The 16,278-nt window shown below is 48.4% G+C and overlaps 9 protein-coding genes and 1 non-coding gene across 10 annotated transcripts; 6 read left to right on the top strand and 4 right to left on the bottom strand.

Annotated features, from left to right (window-relative positions):
* Window positions 1-151: 151 nt before the first annotated feature.
* Window positions 152-2,494, top strand: YALI1_E25585g (uncharacterized protein; the record flags this gene model as incomplete). Its single annotated transcript, XM_504233.4, has 1 exon — window positions 152-2,494. The coding sequence occupies one exon, from the start codon at window positions 152-154 to the stop codon at window positions 2,492-2,494; it is 2,343 nt and encodes a 780-aa protein (XP_504233.2).
* Window positions 2,495-2,881: 387 nt separating this feature from the next.
* YALI1_E25549g (uncharacterized protein) lies at window positions 2,882-3,781 on the bottom strand (the record flags this gene model as incomplete). The annotated part of the gene is made up of 1 exon (XM_504232.3): window positions 2,882-3,781. The coding sequence occupies one exon, from the start codon at window positions 3,779-3,781 to the stop codon at window positions 2,882-2,884; it is 900 nt and encodes a 299-aa protein (XP_504232.3).
* Window positions 3,782-4,187: 406 nt separating this feature from the next.
* YALI1_E25541g (uncharacterized protein) lies at window positions 4,188-4,553 on the bottom strand (the record flags this gene model as incomplete). The annotated part of the gene is made up of 1 exon (XM_504231.3): window positions 4,188-4,553. The coding sequence occupies one exon, from the start codon at window positions 4,551-4,553 to the stop codon at window positions 4,188-4,190; it is 366 nt and encodes a 121-aa protein (XP_504231.1).
* Window positions 4,554-4,938: 385 nt separating this feature from the next.
* Window positions 4,939-5,436, top strand: YALI1_E25537g (uncharacterized protein; the record flags this gene model as incomplete). Its single annotated transcript, XM_068283083.1, has 1 exon — window positions 4,939-5,436. The coding sequence occupies one exon, from the start codon at window positions 4,939-4,941 to the stop codon at window positions 5,434-5,436; it is 498 nt and encodes a 165-aa protein (XP_068139184.1).
* Window positions 5,437-6,554: 1,118 nt separating this feature from the next.
* YALI1_E25521r lies at window positions 6,555-6,641 on the top strand. Its single transcript has one exon. It is a non-coding gene; the product is annotated as a tRNA-Trp (tRNA).
* Window positions 6,642-6,895: 254 nt separating this feature from the next.
* On the top strand, window positions 6,896-8,158 carry YALI1_E25518g (uncharacterized protein; the record flags this gene model as incomplete). The annotated part of the gene is made up of 1 exon (XM_504230.3): window positions 6,896-8,158. The coding sequence occupies one exon, from the start codon at window positions 6,896-6,898 to the stop codon at window positions 8,156-8,158; it is 1,263 nt and encodes a 420-aa protein (XP_504230.1).
* Window positions 8,159-8,649: 491 nt separating this feature from the next.
* YALI1_E25490g (uncharacterized protein) lies at window positions 8,650-9,690 on the bottom strand (the record flags this gene model as incomplete). The annotated part of the gene is made up of 1 exon (XM_504229.3): window positions 8,650-9,690. One exon carries the CDS (start codon window positions 9,688-9,690, stop codon window positions 8,650-8,652), a length of 1,041 nt encoding a protein of 346 aa, XP_504229.2.
* A 489-nt stretch (window positions 9,691-10,179) lies between these two features.
* YALI1_E25485g (uncharacterized protein) lies at window positions 10,180-12,345 on the top strand (the record flags this gene model as incomplete). Its single annotated transcript, XM_504228.3, has 1 exon — window positions 10,180-12,345. One exon carries the CDS (start codon window positions 10,180-10,182, stop codon window positions 12,343-12,345), a length of 2,166 nt encoding a protein of 721 aa, XP_504228.3.
* A 109-nt stretch (window positions 12,346-12,454) lies between these two features.
* On the bottom strand, window positions 12,455-13,342 carry YALI1_E25453g (uncharacterized protein; the record flags this gene model as incomplete). Its single annotated transcript, XM_504227.3, has 1 exon — window positions 12,455-13,342. One exon carries the CDS (start codon window positions 13,340-13,342, stop codon window positions 12,455-12,457), a length of 888 nt encoding a protein of 295 aa, XP_504227.2.
* A 1,026-nt stretch (window positions 13,343-14,368) lies between these two features.
* Window positions 14,369-15,121, top strand: YALI1_E25443g (uncharacterized protein; the record flags this gene model as incomplete). The annotated part of the gene is made up of 1 exon (XM_504226.3): window positions 14,369-15,121. The coding sequence occupies one exon, from the start codon at window positions 14,369-14,371 to the stop codon at window positions 15,119-15,121; it is 753 nt and encodes a 250-aa protein (XP_504226.1).
* Between the last annotated feature and the right edge of the window lie 1,157 nt (window positions 15,122-16,278).

Genomic DNA, 16,278 nt, shown 5'->3' with positions numbered 1-16,278 from the left:
TAGGGTGACTCAAAAACGAGTCATCGCGGAGAAAGTAGAGTTACCCGAAAATGCACCGAGGTCAACAACCCCACAAAAATTTTATAAGACCGTCTACTACCCTCCAATCAGCCTCTTCCTCCTATTTACAACCTTGCGCCGTCTCTCAACCATGAAAATCGGCGGTCTGTGGAAAAAATTCCCCGTTCATTACGTGTTTGGAGCAAACACCGATGTCGGCAAGACAATCTTCTCGACTGCTTTGCTGCGACACCTGGCCAATGAAAACTCGCTCTACATCAAACCCATTTCGACGGGCGATCTCAACGAGGCCGACGATGGTCATGTCAACAGATATGTGTCTCAGATCAACTCACATTGTTTGTCTCAACTGAGTACTCCCTGCAGTCCTCACCTGGCTCTTCAGCTGGAATCAAAAGTGAGAGATACTACCGAAGAGCCCCATGTCAATGACCAGGTTGTCCTGTCCAAACTCAACGATACTTTGCATTCTCACATTTCCAAAGTCCGTACAGGCTACGGTCTCATCGAGACTGCAGGAGGTGTTCTTTCTCCAACCCTCAACGGCTCTCTCCAGGCTGATCTGTATCGAAGTATGCGTTTCCCTGCTATTCTCGTTGGAGACGCTCGTCTGGGCGGTCTATCTGCCACAATTTCTTCTCTCGAATCTCTCAAATCGCGAGGTTTCGATGTAGACGCCATTGCCATGTTCACCTCTCCCGACGACCCGTACAAGAACGCCGAATACCTTCCACAGTACCTGAAGGGTGTTCTTGGAGAAACCAAGGTTATTTCAATTCCTTCTTCTCTGCCCCCTCCTCGTGGTCTGGACACTGATATTCGAGATGAGCTTGAAATGATGGACAACTACTACTTTAGACTGACTGATTCCGGTGCCTTTGGCGAAATCCAGGAGATTATCGACACAAACCATGCTGAGCGAGTCTCTACCCTTGATTCTATTCCCGAACGAGCTCTTAGTTCTGTCTGGTATCCCTTCTCTCAACACAGAGAAATCACCCGAGATACAATCACCACTATCGATTCTGCCTACGGAGACTTCTTTGCCACTGCTAAGCCCAACGAAGAAAGTATGCTGAGACCCTCGTTCGATGGAAGTGCCTCCTGGTGGACCCAGTCGCTCGGACACGGAGACCACCAGCTTGCCCAGACAGCAGCATATGCTGCCGGACGATACGGCCACGTAATCTTTGCTAACACTGCTCACGAACCCGCTGTCAAGCTTGCCGAAACCATTCTCGACTACTCCCAGAACCCCCGTCTTTCCAAGTGCTTCTATACCGATAATGGATCTACTGGAACCGAGGTGGCTGTCAAGATGGCTCTGAATGCGTACATTAAGCGAAAGAAGAGCGAGTCTAGTAAGCCCCGTGAGATTGGAATTCTTGGTCTCAAGGGCTCATATCATGGAGACACTATTGGTTGTCTTGACATGTCCGAGCCCTCCATCTACAATGAAAAGGTGCCCTGGTACACTGGTCGAGGCCATTGGCTGGATTACCCTACTGTTGCTATGCGAGATGGCAAGTGGACTGTTTCTGTTCCTGAGTCTCTCAAGTCCGAGCTTGGATGCTGTGAGCAGTCCTTTGATTCTTTGACGGACGTGTTTGCTATTCGAAACAACAAAAAGTACAGAGAGTACATTGAGAAGGAGGTGAAGCGACTGTTGGATTCTGGTCGAGAGTTTGGAGCTGTCATGATGGAGCCTGTGATTCTTGGAGCTGGAGGAATGAACCTCGTGGATCCTGAATTCCAGAGAGCTCTGGTTGACGTTGCTCGAAACTCAGATATCTTCAAAGAGACCCATGTGGACAGTGATACCACCTGGTCTGGTCTTCCTGTGATCTACGACGAGGTTTTCACCGGCTTGTACCGACTCGGCACTTTCACTGCTGCTCAGCTTCTTCAGGTCTTCCCCGATATCTCTGTTCATGCCAAGATCCTCACTGGAGGTATTTTGCCTATGTCTGTCACACTGGCCTCCGAGTCCATCTACGATTCCTTCCTGAGCGACTCCAAGGCTGACGCTCTTTTGCATGGTCACTCGTACACCGCTCATCCCATTGGCTGCTCTGTTGCCATTAACACTCTAGGACGTCTTAAGACCATGGAGCAGGACTCGGAGGGTCCCTGGGCCCCCTTCAAGCAGGATTGGAAGAGCTCCAAGGTCACCGAGACTTGGTCTTGTTGGTCCGAGGACCTGTTGAACCACGTGTCGGCTTCTGAAAAGATCTCCGGTGCCTTCGCTATCGGATCTGTGCTGGCCATAACCTTCAAGGACGAGTCTGGAGGAGGATACGCTTCTACTGCCTCTGTGGAGTTGCAAAAGTACTTGGCCAAGGGACAAGGAGCCGACGACTGGAATGTACATGCCCGAGTTCTTGGAAATGTGCTCTACCTCATGGCTTCTCAGTCCTCCAAGCCTCAGGAGCTCGAAGCCATTCAACAGAGAGTGAGAACTTACTTTCAGTAACTACAAACGAGTAATAAAAGTGAATAAACAATGAATGACGCGTCAATGCCCAATCAGATCATCGTAAATACTGAAGATATGTGCAAGGCGATGTCCAATAGTCGTAATATACCGCGCATAGTCGTAATATACAACCCATACTCGTAATATACAGCGCTTCTGTATTTATAGCTCTTGTAGTCTTACAAGAGTGCAAGTATAAGTATCCATTACTAACGCTGTTTTCGTATGGGTACAATTTATATAGTCTACAGCGAGAGGCCACCAGTTCTATCATTTTATATACAAGACGCCTCTTGAAACTTCCAGTACTTCTAACATCTCCACTCATCATTACCATCATCTCTATTACTCCCTCTATGCTATGTACAATGCTATATGGTTCCATCATTTTTCCGTCTTATTTTGCTCTGGAGTCTTATCCGGCCCCATCCCGGTCTTCTTTTCCGCCCTGCTTAAATACAAGTAATCAGCAAGCCCCTCACTACTTTGGGTCAGTCCATAGTGACTGAGACGTCTCAACAAGTCAGCTAGGGCTCCTGCCTGACCCTTGGGCAGTTTATGTTCGTCGCTCAGAAACTCCGATGCTTCCTCTAGATGTTTGTTCCACTTGGAGCTCATGATAGCTCCCAGAAGCGGTAGATGTGGTTTCTGGTCAAACAGCTTGGCCGCCTGCTCCATGTTCCACTGGGAGCTCAGAAACAGCGCTATGATGGACGACGGGCTTCGCTGCACTCTAAGAGCCATGCTGTCGCCTTTGTTAATGTCGTTCCCTGCGGTCCATGCCAGATCCAGCGCAGGATCGTCGTACTCTATGCATTTGAGGGTCCCGGCAAACAGTGACTTGTGCACCACCTGTGTTTGTTGGTTGGTGATCAGTTTCGATTCCAGAGCCTCGGCCGTCTCATTTTCCTTCCCGTCTCCAAGCACCCATGCTTGCGTATTGCGCACATGGGCTCTCCATAGTCCCACTTGATCCTCGGTCGGATCCAGACCTTCGTTGACCAGCTGCCAGTCCACAGGACACTCAAATAGTAAGGTGAGATGCGACTGCCGCAGCCGGGCCGTGTATGTGTCGATAAAACGGGTTTCCTTGGACACGCCCGCGAAGTACGTGTCTTTAGCCGTTGGTCGTGAAAAATCTTTTTGTCGCGTGCGCAGTTGGTTCCGTGTACGCTGTGTGCCCTCCTCTATCCGCCGCTGCTGCTGGGCCAACGTCCCACTCACGGCTATCGAAGCGATCCGCTTGCCGACACTGTGGGGCTGTAGCACCTCCAGTTTACTCATGGCAGTTTTGCTGGACAGGAGAAAATGCTCGTTTTGGTGATAACTTCAGACGCTGAAATTTCATGCATGTCTGAACTTTGCTGGACGTGGGGCGTCGAGTATGTTTAGTTGAGTTTACTGAGAAAATTAAGTAGAGCTGAATATGGGGCGAAAATGATAGGGGGCTGGTAGAAAGCTCAGAGCTTGAGATTTTGATACAGATCTTCTACTAAATTATCATATACTTGAAGTGCATCTCTAAAATACAATCATTAATCATTAAATAGTCGCACCGTACTCGTGGGTGGACAGTAGTGGGGTCCTCTGTTCCAAGACGTGATCTCGTTCTCAGTTAACTGAGGTAAGAGTACTGGTAACTGTACACCATCCAGACTCCACAAAGCATACTCAGCAACATCTACCTCCTCTATTCCCGCTTCATGACGTCAATCTTGTTCTCCCATTGCTTCACCAGAGGATGCACTCCCTCATATGTAGGAGCAGCATCAGTGGTCCAATACTGTCTGTCGAAGATCCTCGTGCTGCTGAGTTCTTTGCGGGCCTGCTTCTCCTCCTCAACAAGACCCTTTCCCTGCAAATAGCCGAAAATACGCCCGATAGAGAGCCCCAGCTGGCCTCCAATGGGGTATCCTGCGTTGAAGCCCTCCTGCAGACTTTCGTCTTTGGCCTTTGTGACTCCAGCAAGGTAGCCTGCCTGTGAGTGGTCGCGCTTCACTCGTGTGATCTCGCTGGGCGTTTCTCTCACTTCCTCGTCATCCCAGATGTCGGACATGTCGTTGTTGCTCTGTTTAGAGAAAGATGTCAGTTCAATGCCATTTTTATGTGCAGGCTCCCTTACAAATCAGCATGCATGTTGAGTTTATTTGGAATTTTTGGCTGGTCTTTTAAGGACCAGAGTTTTAAGTAAAGTGTAAGTAAAGTGTAGTTAGGAATGTAGGTAACAGTGGAGGTTTGCTAGGGCGATAGGATGGGTTTTTTTATCCATCAATCTCACCAGTGGGCCACTTCAACCTCACAAGCTAGGTCTCTCATTCTAGTCTAAAGCAGCTCTCGATTTTGCTGTTGTAGGTACTTGTGGGACCGCACTTTCGGTGACGCTTTCTTAACACCCTACTGTACCTCTCCCAACTAGACTTATCCACTGATCGGTTGCTACAATGAACGAAACAACATTAAGGACCTATCTTGCTCAAATATCATCACTCAAGAAGCCTGAAATCTTTTATCATATCGTCTCGACTCTATTATTCCAGAACATACTCCATCTCCCCGCCACTTCTAACATGTCGTCCATAAAATATACCAAGCAACCTCTTCCAACCTACAGGTACAGTAGCTCCACTGCACCCAATCTCCCTTGCACTTCATGCATGCATGCTCATCTTCCCCACATCAACATGTCGCACGCCCAGGTTCTCAAACACGTCCGAGCCGTGAGTATAGAACCCCAAAAGGCCCCAATTGGCCTGTTACACGTTACTAACGCAGGTATGGGGAGATTTCCTCCAGCTCAGTGGCCTAGAGCCCACGCTGTTGTCTCAGGTGAGTATGGGAGAGTGAGAGATGGTACTGGTACGTTCGGTGAGTTTTCGGGGAAGAGGCCCTGGGCTATGGTTGATTGTAACTCAGAGATAGTCTACAGACACATTCCCTAGTTCCAAGTTTGTGATCATCGAATCTCTACATGAGATGTTCGAGCTATCTTTAAAATACAGACGGAATATGACTTCAGTTGCGTACCAGCCATATCAATAATACCGAAGTCACACCGAATTTGCAGCCAGTACTTCAATGGCCCTCAGGTAACCGCCAAATTCCACGCCACCCCCTCTGTCCGCCATTAACACAGCTTTCCATCGACTCTGCTGAACGCGGAAAGGTCCGACTCGGCCTCACCGTCGCCAAGGAGCACACCAACCGGCTTCAAATCCTTCACGGAGGCACAATTGCGTCTCTGGTTGATCTCGGAGGCTCCATGGCCGTCGCTTCTTCCGGAGCTTTCGCTACCGGCGTGTCTACCGACATCAACGTCTCCTACATTGGCTCCGGAGGCAAGATTGGCAACAAGATCATCATGGACTGTTTGTTGGATAACATGGGCCGATCCCTGGCCTACACCTCCGTTGACTTCTACAACGCCTCGGATCTATCTCTGTTTGCTCGAGGACGACACACAAAGTACATCAAGCACGCCCTCAAGGACCCTCGGAATGTCGAGTTTTGAGCATTCACAACAATTGCCGTGACATCTACATTATAGATCTATACATTTGTGAGTTATTTAAAAAAAAAAACAACCAGAGTCAACTGTATGTCTAAGAGTGGTCCATATCGTTCCTTTATTTTTATTTTTATTTTTATTTTTTTTAAAAAAACAACAAAACACAACCTTGCAAACAACGTGTTTTTACAGCGGCTTAAATTACAGCACTGAAAGCACGGGGGTGGATAAAGGTTGTAAATGACGTATATTCCTTGTATTTTAAATCGCATCTTCAACTTTTATACCTCTTGGACTCACCACACCCCTAGACAACCACCTTTTGTTTCGATAATTAAGCGCATTTTTTTATTCTAATGATTCATTACAGCTATATACCTACTAGTAGTAAGCCGGGTTATTGGCATTCAATAAATCATACACTTCTGAATCTTTGCTTTTTTTTTATTCTAATGATTGCTTTTATTTTATTCTAATGATTCGCTTTTTTTTCGCATAAAAACATCATCGTTCATATTATGGACCCCACTTTTTCTGAATTTTTAAAGTGTTGATGTGGTGGCTCAATGGTAGAGCTTTCGACTCCAGTCAACTATGGTTGTAATCGAAGGGTTGCAGGTTCAATTCCTGTCCATGTCATGTAAATGACAGTGGAGGAAAATAAGCCGGTTTGATTCCGGTAGCTTCTCTAAGCTGATCAACACATTTTTTAGTACACCGATTAGAGCAGATGATATTATTATTGCAATCTGACATTGGATCCCTTGTTTTTGCCAGAGTCACCCCAGCTTAAAAACTACCTACTACAGGGTACTTTGATCCATCACCAAACTTTTTTTGCATTTGCTGTGTGATCCCCCACACTCTTGTATGCTGTCTTACTCTGCTTCTGCATGCTGTCGTTTATAAGAAGCCGTGAATCCGGAGTGCTGCCTCCCTGGGAGCTTAAGGAAGCTCTATATGAAGAGTCTCTGAAGAATTACACGGCCGAACCTCATGCTACATTCCCCAAGGTTCATGTTGGAGCTGTCAACTCGTTATCGGTGGAAAACGTGGACCAGAGATACCTGCTTAGTGGAGGCGCCGATTCCAGTATTCGTTTGTGGGATCTGGAATTGGACGCTCGCAAGGATTGGAAGAGTCTTAATTCGAACGATGGAGTGGAGTACTCGCAGTTGGCGTCGATTGACCGTCAGAAGGGACACAAGTACGGAGTTTCCCACGTCCAATGGTGGCCTCATGATTCGGGGCTGTTTGTGACGACTTCATTTGACGGAACAGCCAAGGTCTGGGACACAAACTCGATGCAGGAAGCGTACAAGTTCGATCTGGGAACGCGTATATACAGCGCGGACATCAGCAGCGTGGGAGAACATGCTATGGTTGCTACGGCTGCTGACCATCCATTTGTGCGGTTATTGGACCTGCGAACCACGGCAGCAGCTCAGATTCTCAAGGGCCATGATGGGAAAGTTCTGACCACCAAATGGTCCCCGACTCATGGATCTCTGATTGCGACAGGAGGCACTGATGGAAGTGTGCGGTTGTGGGACGTTCGACGCAGTGACTCGTGTGTGCTCATGATGGACCATACTCTGACGCCAACAGCGCAGAGTAACCCGCTCAGAAGAGGAGTAGATAAGCGTCTCAGTCACCCCAGAGCCCACAGAGCTGCTACCAACGGTCTCTGTTGGATGCCTGACGGCTCCACATTGTTGTCTTTTGGTAATGACGAAAAGCTGCGATTGTGGGACTTGTTACCAGCCGAGGGAATGAACAAACTGGTCAACTATGGTCCGTTCCTGCGAAACAAGTTTCTCCAGACAATTAACCCCTGCCTCATGTTCCAGAATCACGAGACCCACAAGGTCATGGTCCCCAGTGACTCGGGCGAGATCTTCATGTATCAAGTTGAAGACGGCAAGATGGTTTGTCGGTTGAGTCGGGGCCATGATGTTGCACGGTCAGCGTGTGTGACCGGAAGAGGATACGGATATGAAGATTACTTTTCGGGATCCTTGGACGGAAAGATTACGAGATGGTCACCTCATTATGAGAGGCCGACAGTGGCTTTGGATGGCAAGAAGAAGAGGGGTGTGTTGGATGATATCCATGATGAAATGAAGGCGAATGAGCGGGAAATGGGCGAGCAATGAGTGAACACTAGCAAATGAATGCCCAAGTGGGTGCCAATGTGATGCTCCATTTGAACTCTTCATCCATTTATATCCATTTCTATGACCTGCGATTCTTGGATTTTTTTGTTTTCCAGAAAGTAGCACAGGTGTACTCTTGGACAAGTTGCAGTGGAAATATCCTCCAAGAGATCCATTGGACCTGCTTCGATCGTGCTCCCAAACCGCGTCTCTGCGTATGGAAATATTCAGCAGATCCGCGGGTGGGTATAGACGCCGCCTGGGACATAAAGCACTGCTTCAAGTTGCAGTAAATAGTGGTAGTTTCCCATTGACAGAAAGTGCGACTTTTGATCCCTTCCTTTCGCTGCATCCCACAGAGTCGCTCTATGGTCTTGTCACCATTTGTATACGATCTACACAATCCGTGCCGTTTTTCGTGTGGTGTACAGTCATCAGATCCTCAGCTAATACAAATACATCAATAAATTACATCTAGTCCTCCGATTCCCTTAAATCAAAGTAGTCTTCACCTTGACCAGTCCTCCTCGGTACCGTCTCAAACTCTTCTGCTTGGCAGAGGTATGTTGCAATCGTCTGTATGCCTCCTGAACGTGGCACGCCAATATTGGACGTGCCTCCTCATCGGGTCCATCGAACAACGAGTGCGACATCTTTTGCTTTTTTCGTGGCTGGTCCCCGTTAGACCGCTCCACCTCCTCTTGCTCCTCCTTCACCTTGAGAGCCTCTTCTGTGATACTGGCGATGATTTCAAACGTCAAGAAACCCAGAATATCAATGATATCGTCATGCGGTCGTGTGTCTGTCAGAGCACCGATTCCCGCCCAGTCTCGAAACCGCTTGGCCTTTCTATAAGTAAACGATGCCTGTCTGCATTCCGACCAGTGAACGTACTCCTCTCGCGTCATGTCCTTTGTACGCTCGTCGGCGGTCTTGAGACGCTCGATTGTTGCACTGTTAGCCTCTGCCTCGTCGTCTTCTTCGTCGTCTCCGTCCTGTAGCGGCTGTTCCGAGAACATAAACTGCAGTTCCCATGGCAACTTCACCTTGGACCTTTTGGCTGTAGCAAGAGGTGCCTGACCTGGTGGGGCGTTTGGTGGTGCTCCGGGACCCCCGGGGGCCCCTCCAGGGGCAGCCCCTTCGGCTCCAGCGCCTCCGTTCTCCAAAATGTCCGTCCCTTCAAGTCCTCCAGCTTCTTGATCTTTGGCGTTCTTACGCACATCCTTCCAGGTCAGATACGTCTTGAGACGCGAAACCTTGGCGGCGTCATGACGGATGAGAAAAATGAAGTCCTCCGTGGCCATGGACCGAGCTCCACGCTTCTGGGCAAGAATGGTCGCCTGGAGCAGCATCTCAATCACCTGAGACCGCACAATGTCCTCGACCAACGACGTAGTTTCCGTGGGTGGGTCGTTGGTCTCGCCAATGACGAACATCATCTGCTGGATCTCGATCCGGTACTTGTACTTGTCTTTTTCGGCCATGGTGGTGTTGTGCGGAGATGATCTTGACTGTATGAGCGTGGAAGTCATGCTGGGATTGGGGTTAGGGTTCTAGATAGAGCTACCTACGAATACTCGGAGGCAATACGTGTTGGAGGTGAGCTTAGAAAAGATTGGCAGATCCTGTTCGAGTCTAGCTTCCATCTTTTCCCCTTTTGTGTTGATTTCGTTCTCCTGGAGTTCTTAAATGCGGGGTTTTGATGGGATGTTCAGTTCCTATCCATGTTATCAACTACTGTACTTGTAAGAGTCTATGGTCCAAGTAAAGCCAAGTCTATGGGGAGTATGGAATGTGCTAGGTTAAAGGTGATGTATGCATGTTTTTGTTATTTGATATTTTTCAGATGAATTTAACAGTCAAAAAATGTCGTATGGAATTTCTCTTTATCCCAGAAATGTCTCTATACGTGATTTATACTTGATGTCTTGTACGAGGATATTTTTCTTCTTACCTAACAAAGTTCAATATCAGACTGCATCAAGAAAGGCATCTGTTTTGTCATCACCACTTACACCGACATGTTCAAACGGCGTCGACGCGAGGAAGGTGGCGGCGATGAAGAGGAAAAGCCGCGACCGTCACTCAAATTCAACCCTATGGCTTTCCAGTCTCAGACGTCTCGGTCTGTCTCTATAGACGAGGGCGAGGATGACGACATGGACAGAGGAACGAACAGCATGGGTGGCATGATGGGTAACAGCATGGGAGGAATGATGGCTGGGATGGGAATGGGCATGGCTGGAATGATGGGATTGGGCGACGTGGAAACTGGCGCTGCATCGCAATCCCCTGAGCCAATGCCTTCAGTGACGGACTATATCAAACAACAAAACGAAAAGAAGCTGGAAAACAGGACAGACTCGCATTCACGATTCAAGCCGTATGGAATTGGAGCTTCTCTGCTCGCAAAAATGGGTTATAAGGCTGGCCAGGGTCTAGGAAAAGATGGCCAGGGTATTACTCGACCCATTGAACAACAGGGTAGTGTGAGAGGACAAGGCCTGGGTGCTCAGACAGCATTCACAAAGAGCAGAGACAAGGAGGATGAGGAGATCGATTCGGACTCTGATTCTGATGTCGACAATGTCGTAGACACTCCTGTGACGTTCAAGAAGAGCAAGCCAAAAAGCATCTACAAGACTGTGGAGGAGCTGAGAGAGTCTGGCATTGTCATAGACGAAGATGTGCTCAAAAAGGCGATTGACATGCGACCTGAGGGCTATGAAAGTGTACCTTCGGTTGCCATCACCTCGCTTGAGTCTTTGAGACTTGAACTGGAGCGTCTGCAGACGGAAAATGAACATCTACGAACCCGTCATGTGTTTGTGTCTGAGCAGATAGCAGGAGTGAAAGAAGACTTGGAGAACATGACAAATGAGGAAACAGAATCAGAAGAGCAGCTGACGAGGTTGCAGAAATGCATGGACCTGATGACTACTAATCCTGACAGTCTAGATACGTTATTGGAGTGCTACTCTACTTTGCTACAAAGTGACCCAACAGACATGTGGTTGAGTGTGGTGGGTCCGGTGTATAATCATGTGACTACTTCTTGGAATGTTTCCCAGCAACCAAGCTTCCTTTTGGACAAGATCATAGAGTCTCCTGCAGAGCTCCGTGTGGTTCTGCTGGCTCGAGTTTGGCTCCCCAAGGTGAGTTCTGAGCTTATCAACAACTGGGACTCTAACCTGGCCATTTCTTTGCTTGAGTCTTGGGGTCCTGTTCTTCCTGACTTTGTGAGAACCGTCTTCATTCATCGAGTGGTGGTTCCGAAGCTGAACACCATCATTGTCTGGAACCAGAAATCCCACGATTTGTCATTCTTACGTCAATGGTGGCCGTTCCTGTCATTTACAGACAAGAACGTTGTTCAGAACCGTCTTCAGACTGTAATTGGTCAGGCTCTTCGAAGCTGGAACGCCCAGAACGCGCCGCCTGGTCTTCCTGAAGCTTGTGTCTCCTTATCACCATTTCTGGATGTGCCTTCTTTGGTGGTCAAGAACCTGCTGCCTAATTTGTCTCGTTTTTTACGTCGGAATCTTGTCATTAACCCTGCCGACCAAGATACACAGCCTCTTGCAGATTTTTTCCTCTGGCAAAGGGTTCTGTCTTCGGAGATGATTGGGGTGGTATTGGATTCGGAGTTTTTCCCCAAATGGAAGAAAACACTCAAACAATGGCTTGAATCGGGTTTGACTGAAGATATGAGTGTTGTTATTCAGCAGGCCGGAGCCTGGTTTTCCATCTGGCGAGATTTCTTCTCCCAGAACCTCACCGTTCCTGTCGATGTTGTTTCTCAACAATTCGAGCAGGTAGGACGCGCTCTACAAACCATTCAGAAGCTCATAGCTGTCACACGGGAAGATATTGACGCTATTTGGGCCGATATGACCGCTTCCAAGGTCGATCTCACCCCTTCAGTGCCCTCCAAGCCTGTGGCAGACACTATCAGCGTGTCTGTGACCCTGCATGATGTCATATACGAGCTCTGTGTCGCTTCTGGCTTGTTATATCGCACCACAGACCGTTTCCACGACCAGAAAGGGCTCCCTTTGTATGCCATTGAAGGGGGTAAGCAGGTGGTTATTTGTTATGTGGACAACTATGTGTTTTATGCCAAGTCAGGAGGAACTTATGAGCCTCGGTACATTGAAGAGGTGGTCAAGGAGGTGTCCGTTGTATAATATTGTACTTTAATCTATTTATTCTCTTCATTCTATCTCCATTCTCGTGTCTCATATATAGCTGACTACAAGAGCCAGCATAATCTTCTTATTTACATATATATATACATTACTTCTTGTCGCCCTTGTCGGACTCGAGGATCTCCTCAATCTTCTTGATAACAGGGGTGATCTTCTCGATGACGGGCTTGATCTGGTCGGACATCTTGTCGGCAGAGCCTCCCAGAGAGTCGACAATGGAGTCGGTGGAGTCGGCAATGTGGTCAATGACGTCCTCGGCGGCCTTGATAGCGTCAGTGATGTTCTTTCGCAGGTCCTCGGAGTCAGCAATGAGTCCGACCTTCTTGGCCACAGAGTCGACCTTGGAGGTCACGTCCTCAGCAATATCGTGCAGACCCTTGGCGGTGTCTCGCACAACCTGCTTGATCTCCTCGGCGGGGACGGAGAGCTGCTCCTTCTTCTCGGGGATCTCGACAACCTCGGAAACCTCCTCAATGACTTCAGCGGGAGACTCCTTCTTGGTGACGGCCTCCTGCACAATCTTCTCCTCTTCCTCGTCGTCTCTCAGCTGGTCAGCGTACACCTCGGGGTGTTTTCGGAAACAGTCCTGCATGCCGGAGAACTTCTCAATGCAGTCCATGCCCTTGGGCTCGGCCTTCGAGTAGACGAAGCAGGAGAAGGCCGCCTTGAACTCCTCTCCACAAGGACCGTTGGCCATGCCGCCCAGGCAAGGGCAGTCCCAGTTGATCTCGCCGGTCTCGGGGTCGTAGGCACTCTGCTGGCCTTCGGGGGCCTCACCCTCCTTCTTCTCGGCCTTGGGCTCGCTATCAACCTCCTTCTTGGCCTCGTTGAAAATGACGCCTCCAAGCATGAGGGCGGTGGAGGCTCCGAGAACGAAACCGGACCGAGAAACGGTCTTGTGGGGTCGGGCGGTGTGCATGGACCGAATATGGGCCGGTCGCACGGTTCGCAGAGATCGAATGGCGGTTCTAAACATTTCGCGGGTGGTGTAGAGGTGCTGTGTAGCAAGTATCCGGTGATGGAATCTTCGAGGCAAAGTAGCGTTCGGCCATGCATGTTCCAAGCCTGCCCATTACAAATTGTGCATGGAGAAGAGCTTGTCGGTTCGATTTGCAGTTGTGAAGTGTATACTAATTTTGCCACCGAGGTGGGAAAGAGAATAAAGGGGCAGTAACAGTGATTTTCGTGAGTTGAAGAAGCCGTTGGTTCAATTTGGCACTTGGAACACCTCCATTGCACCACTGAGATGAACTATTTCGCACGAGAAACTTCACTCAACTTTGCGAAAGTCAATATTATTCAGCCAAGCGAAATTCCCTGTGATTGACTGGTCAGAGTGTCTTACAACTTTGAAGGTGAAGGGACTTGCTTGCTTGCATAAGGGACAGACAAGGATGTATTGGATGTAATCCATCTACGTATTAGTACGAGTACTAGGATCTGGACTACTGTTTCGGAGCCATTGCGACTTCTTTGAGTGAAAACATTGGTCAAGGGACTTACTAGATCAATACCTTTAACTAGCATGAATCATGTCAAGTAAAGTCAAGTAACCTCAAGCATGGTAATCATACACAGCCCATCGCTATTGCATGCATTGTATTGATGTCGCCACTCGTTTTGTCCATCCCATTTCGTCCTTCTGAGCTGTTTTCGTTCCCTTTATCTCGCTTCCTTGTATCATTGCTACTTTACTCGATCTGCACCCTTGTTCTGTTGTTGGAGGTTGCCGTGTGAGCTGAATGTACCGAGGCATGTGAAGCCATGGAACTGACATGAGACCAAATTGACTACTTGTACTCATGCTGGTACTTGCATGAGCACTAGAACTCGGAGATGCGAGCGTTCGTGCACCTTACTAAACAATATACGGCGGCTCCTTGACTCAAACCCCTAGCCCTAGGCTTGCATTGGGCGTGCACTGGAGATGTGAGAATTGACTCAAGCGAGTTGTCCTCGACGACTTCAACACGATACGAGAACACAAGAGTCACACTACACAATGACGTATGTGACCTTCTCACCAGGAGCATTTTTAGGAGGAAACACGACATGTGATCGGAAGCAGCACGGTCTGGTCCTACTTAACCAGCCCATCACCAACATGGAGCTTTTCAAACAAGCTTGGACTTTCTGTGAACGACGAATCTGTGCAGATGGAGGAGCCAACCGACTGTTTGATGCCCTCAAGACGGACGAGGAACGTCTCAGGTTCCTACCTGACGTTATTGTGGGCGACTTTGACTCGCTGAGAGACAATGTACGACAGTGGTATGAAGATCATGGAGTGCTGGTGAAACATGACACGAGCCAGGATACGACCGATTTCATGAAGGCCGTGACTCTAGGCAACGAATTGTACCAGGTGCACGGCTTGCTGGTTCTAGGAGCTCTCGGAGGTCGTTTGGATCACACCTTCCACTCCATCTTCCATCTGTTTTTATCCCTCAAGCACCACCAGACGGTCTACCTGCTCAATGACGCCTGCGTGTCCTTTCTGCTACACCCCAATGTGCCCAACATTGTCAAGACTCCCCAGAACCTGCTTGGAAAGGCTGTGGGTATCATTCCTGTTGCTGGACCTACCAGAATCACTACCAAGGGTCTACAATGGGACGTGGAGGATTGGGAAACGTCCTTCTACACCCAGATTTCCACCTCCAACTATCTGGTTGCCGACCAGGTAACCATCGAGTCTCCTGATCCTGTTCTCTTTACCATTGAGTTCAAGTTCAACGAGCTCCATGGAGGTTAGATCTGCCATGACTTGATGACATTATATAGATGATAGATTATTTATTGGGTAGAAGCACACTATGACGGGGTGGTTTAGACAGGGGCTGTTAGATAGTTGCTTTCCCTTGGCCGCCCCTTTGACCTTTATGTTGCAGTACTTGTACAGACTGAAGTCGGGCGGTGCTACAGTAAGACTTCCACACAGCTTTCCAAGACCGACTCTGTCTAAAAAAGGTAAGCGGAGTATCTAGAGATTTTAATTGTTTCTCAACTGTTTGTAACGGACAGCGTCGATAGTTTTTGATCACATTGCCTCCTACTGTACAATCCCTTCCAAAAGAGATGGGTTGGTTGTGCTTAATAAATATTTCATCTTAATACTTAGATCCTTCAAGTACTATAGAGAGAAACCCAGACTAGGTGGCAAAAGGGATGTTCCTAGATAGAATAAACTGATTGATTAGCAGAAATTGGGCAGAAGATTCATTCGTCTTATAACCCCTTTTTTTCTAGACGACGCGAATGTATTCGAAATTATTTTTTTTCGACATTTTCGGCGATTTTCTCAGATCATTGAACACCACACCCATCGCACCCTAATGAATAATATCCCACGCACGTCTCGCGTTGCCACTGTGGCAGTGCAGCAACTGTAAGCAAGTGGGGTCTACGAACCGAGAGCAGGGTTACGTCATGGTTTATATAATATGATGATATTGCGACTCACGTGACCTTGCTACAGGGTATGTGGCTCAACATGAGTTGTTCCACGTACCTGGTACCAGCACCGAACTTATACTGCCCCTATATCGCTACAGTACAAGTCCGGTTCTTGCACCGTACTCACATTTCAGTATCGATCTTTTCAGCGTGTTAACAGTTAAAGAGGTACAGTAGGCTAGAGATGCGCCTACCGGTAGTTGCAGCATGTGAACAACATGAAGTTATACACTGGAGCGGGAGCTTTGGGCATATTGTCACGTGACAATATATATCCCGTCGCGTGATACCTGCCCATCATGTGACCACATTCTCTACAGACCTGCCCACACGCCGACACACGTCCATCTCCCCCCAGCATCAGCAACCTTCAGTCCCACTTTTTGTTGTCGGTTAAACACTCCCCCCCTTAAATAAGGTTCAGCGACGACTGTGGAACAACATGAAGCTACTGGC

This window comes from Yarrowia lipolytica, chromosome 1E (assembly GCF_001761485.1).
Source record: "Yarrowia lipolytica chromosome 1E, complete sequence".
Lineage (NCBI taxonomy): Eukaryota > Fungi > Ascomycota > Dipodascomycetes > Dipodascales > Yarrowia > Yarrowia lipolytica.
This window is presented reverse-complemented; position numbering and strand designations above follow the sequence as displayed.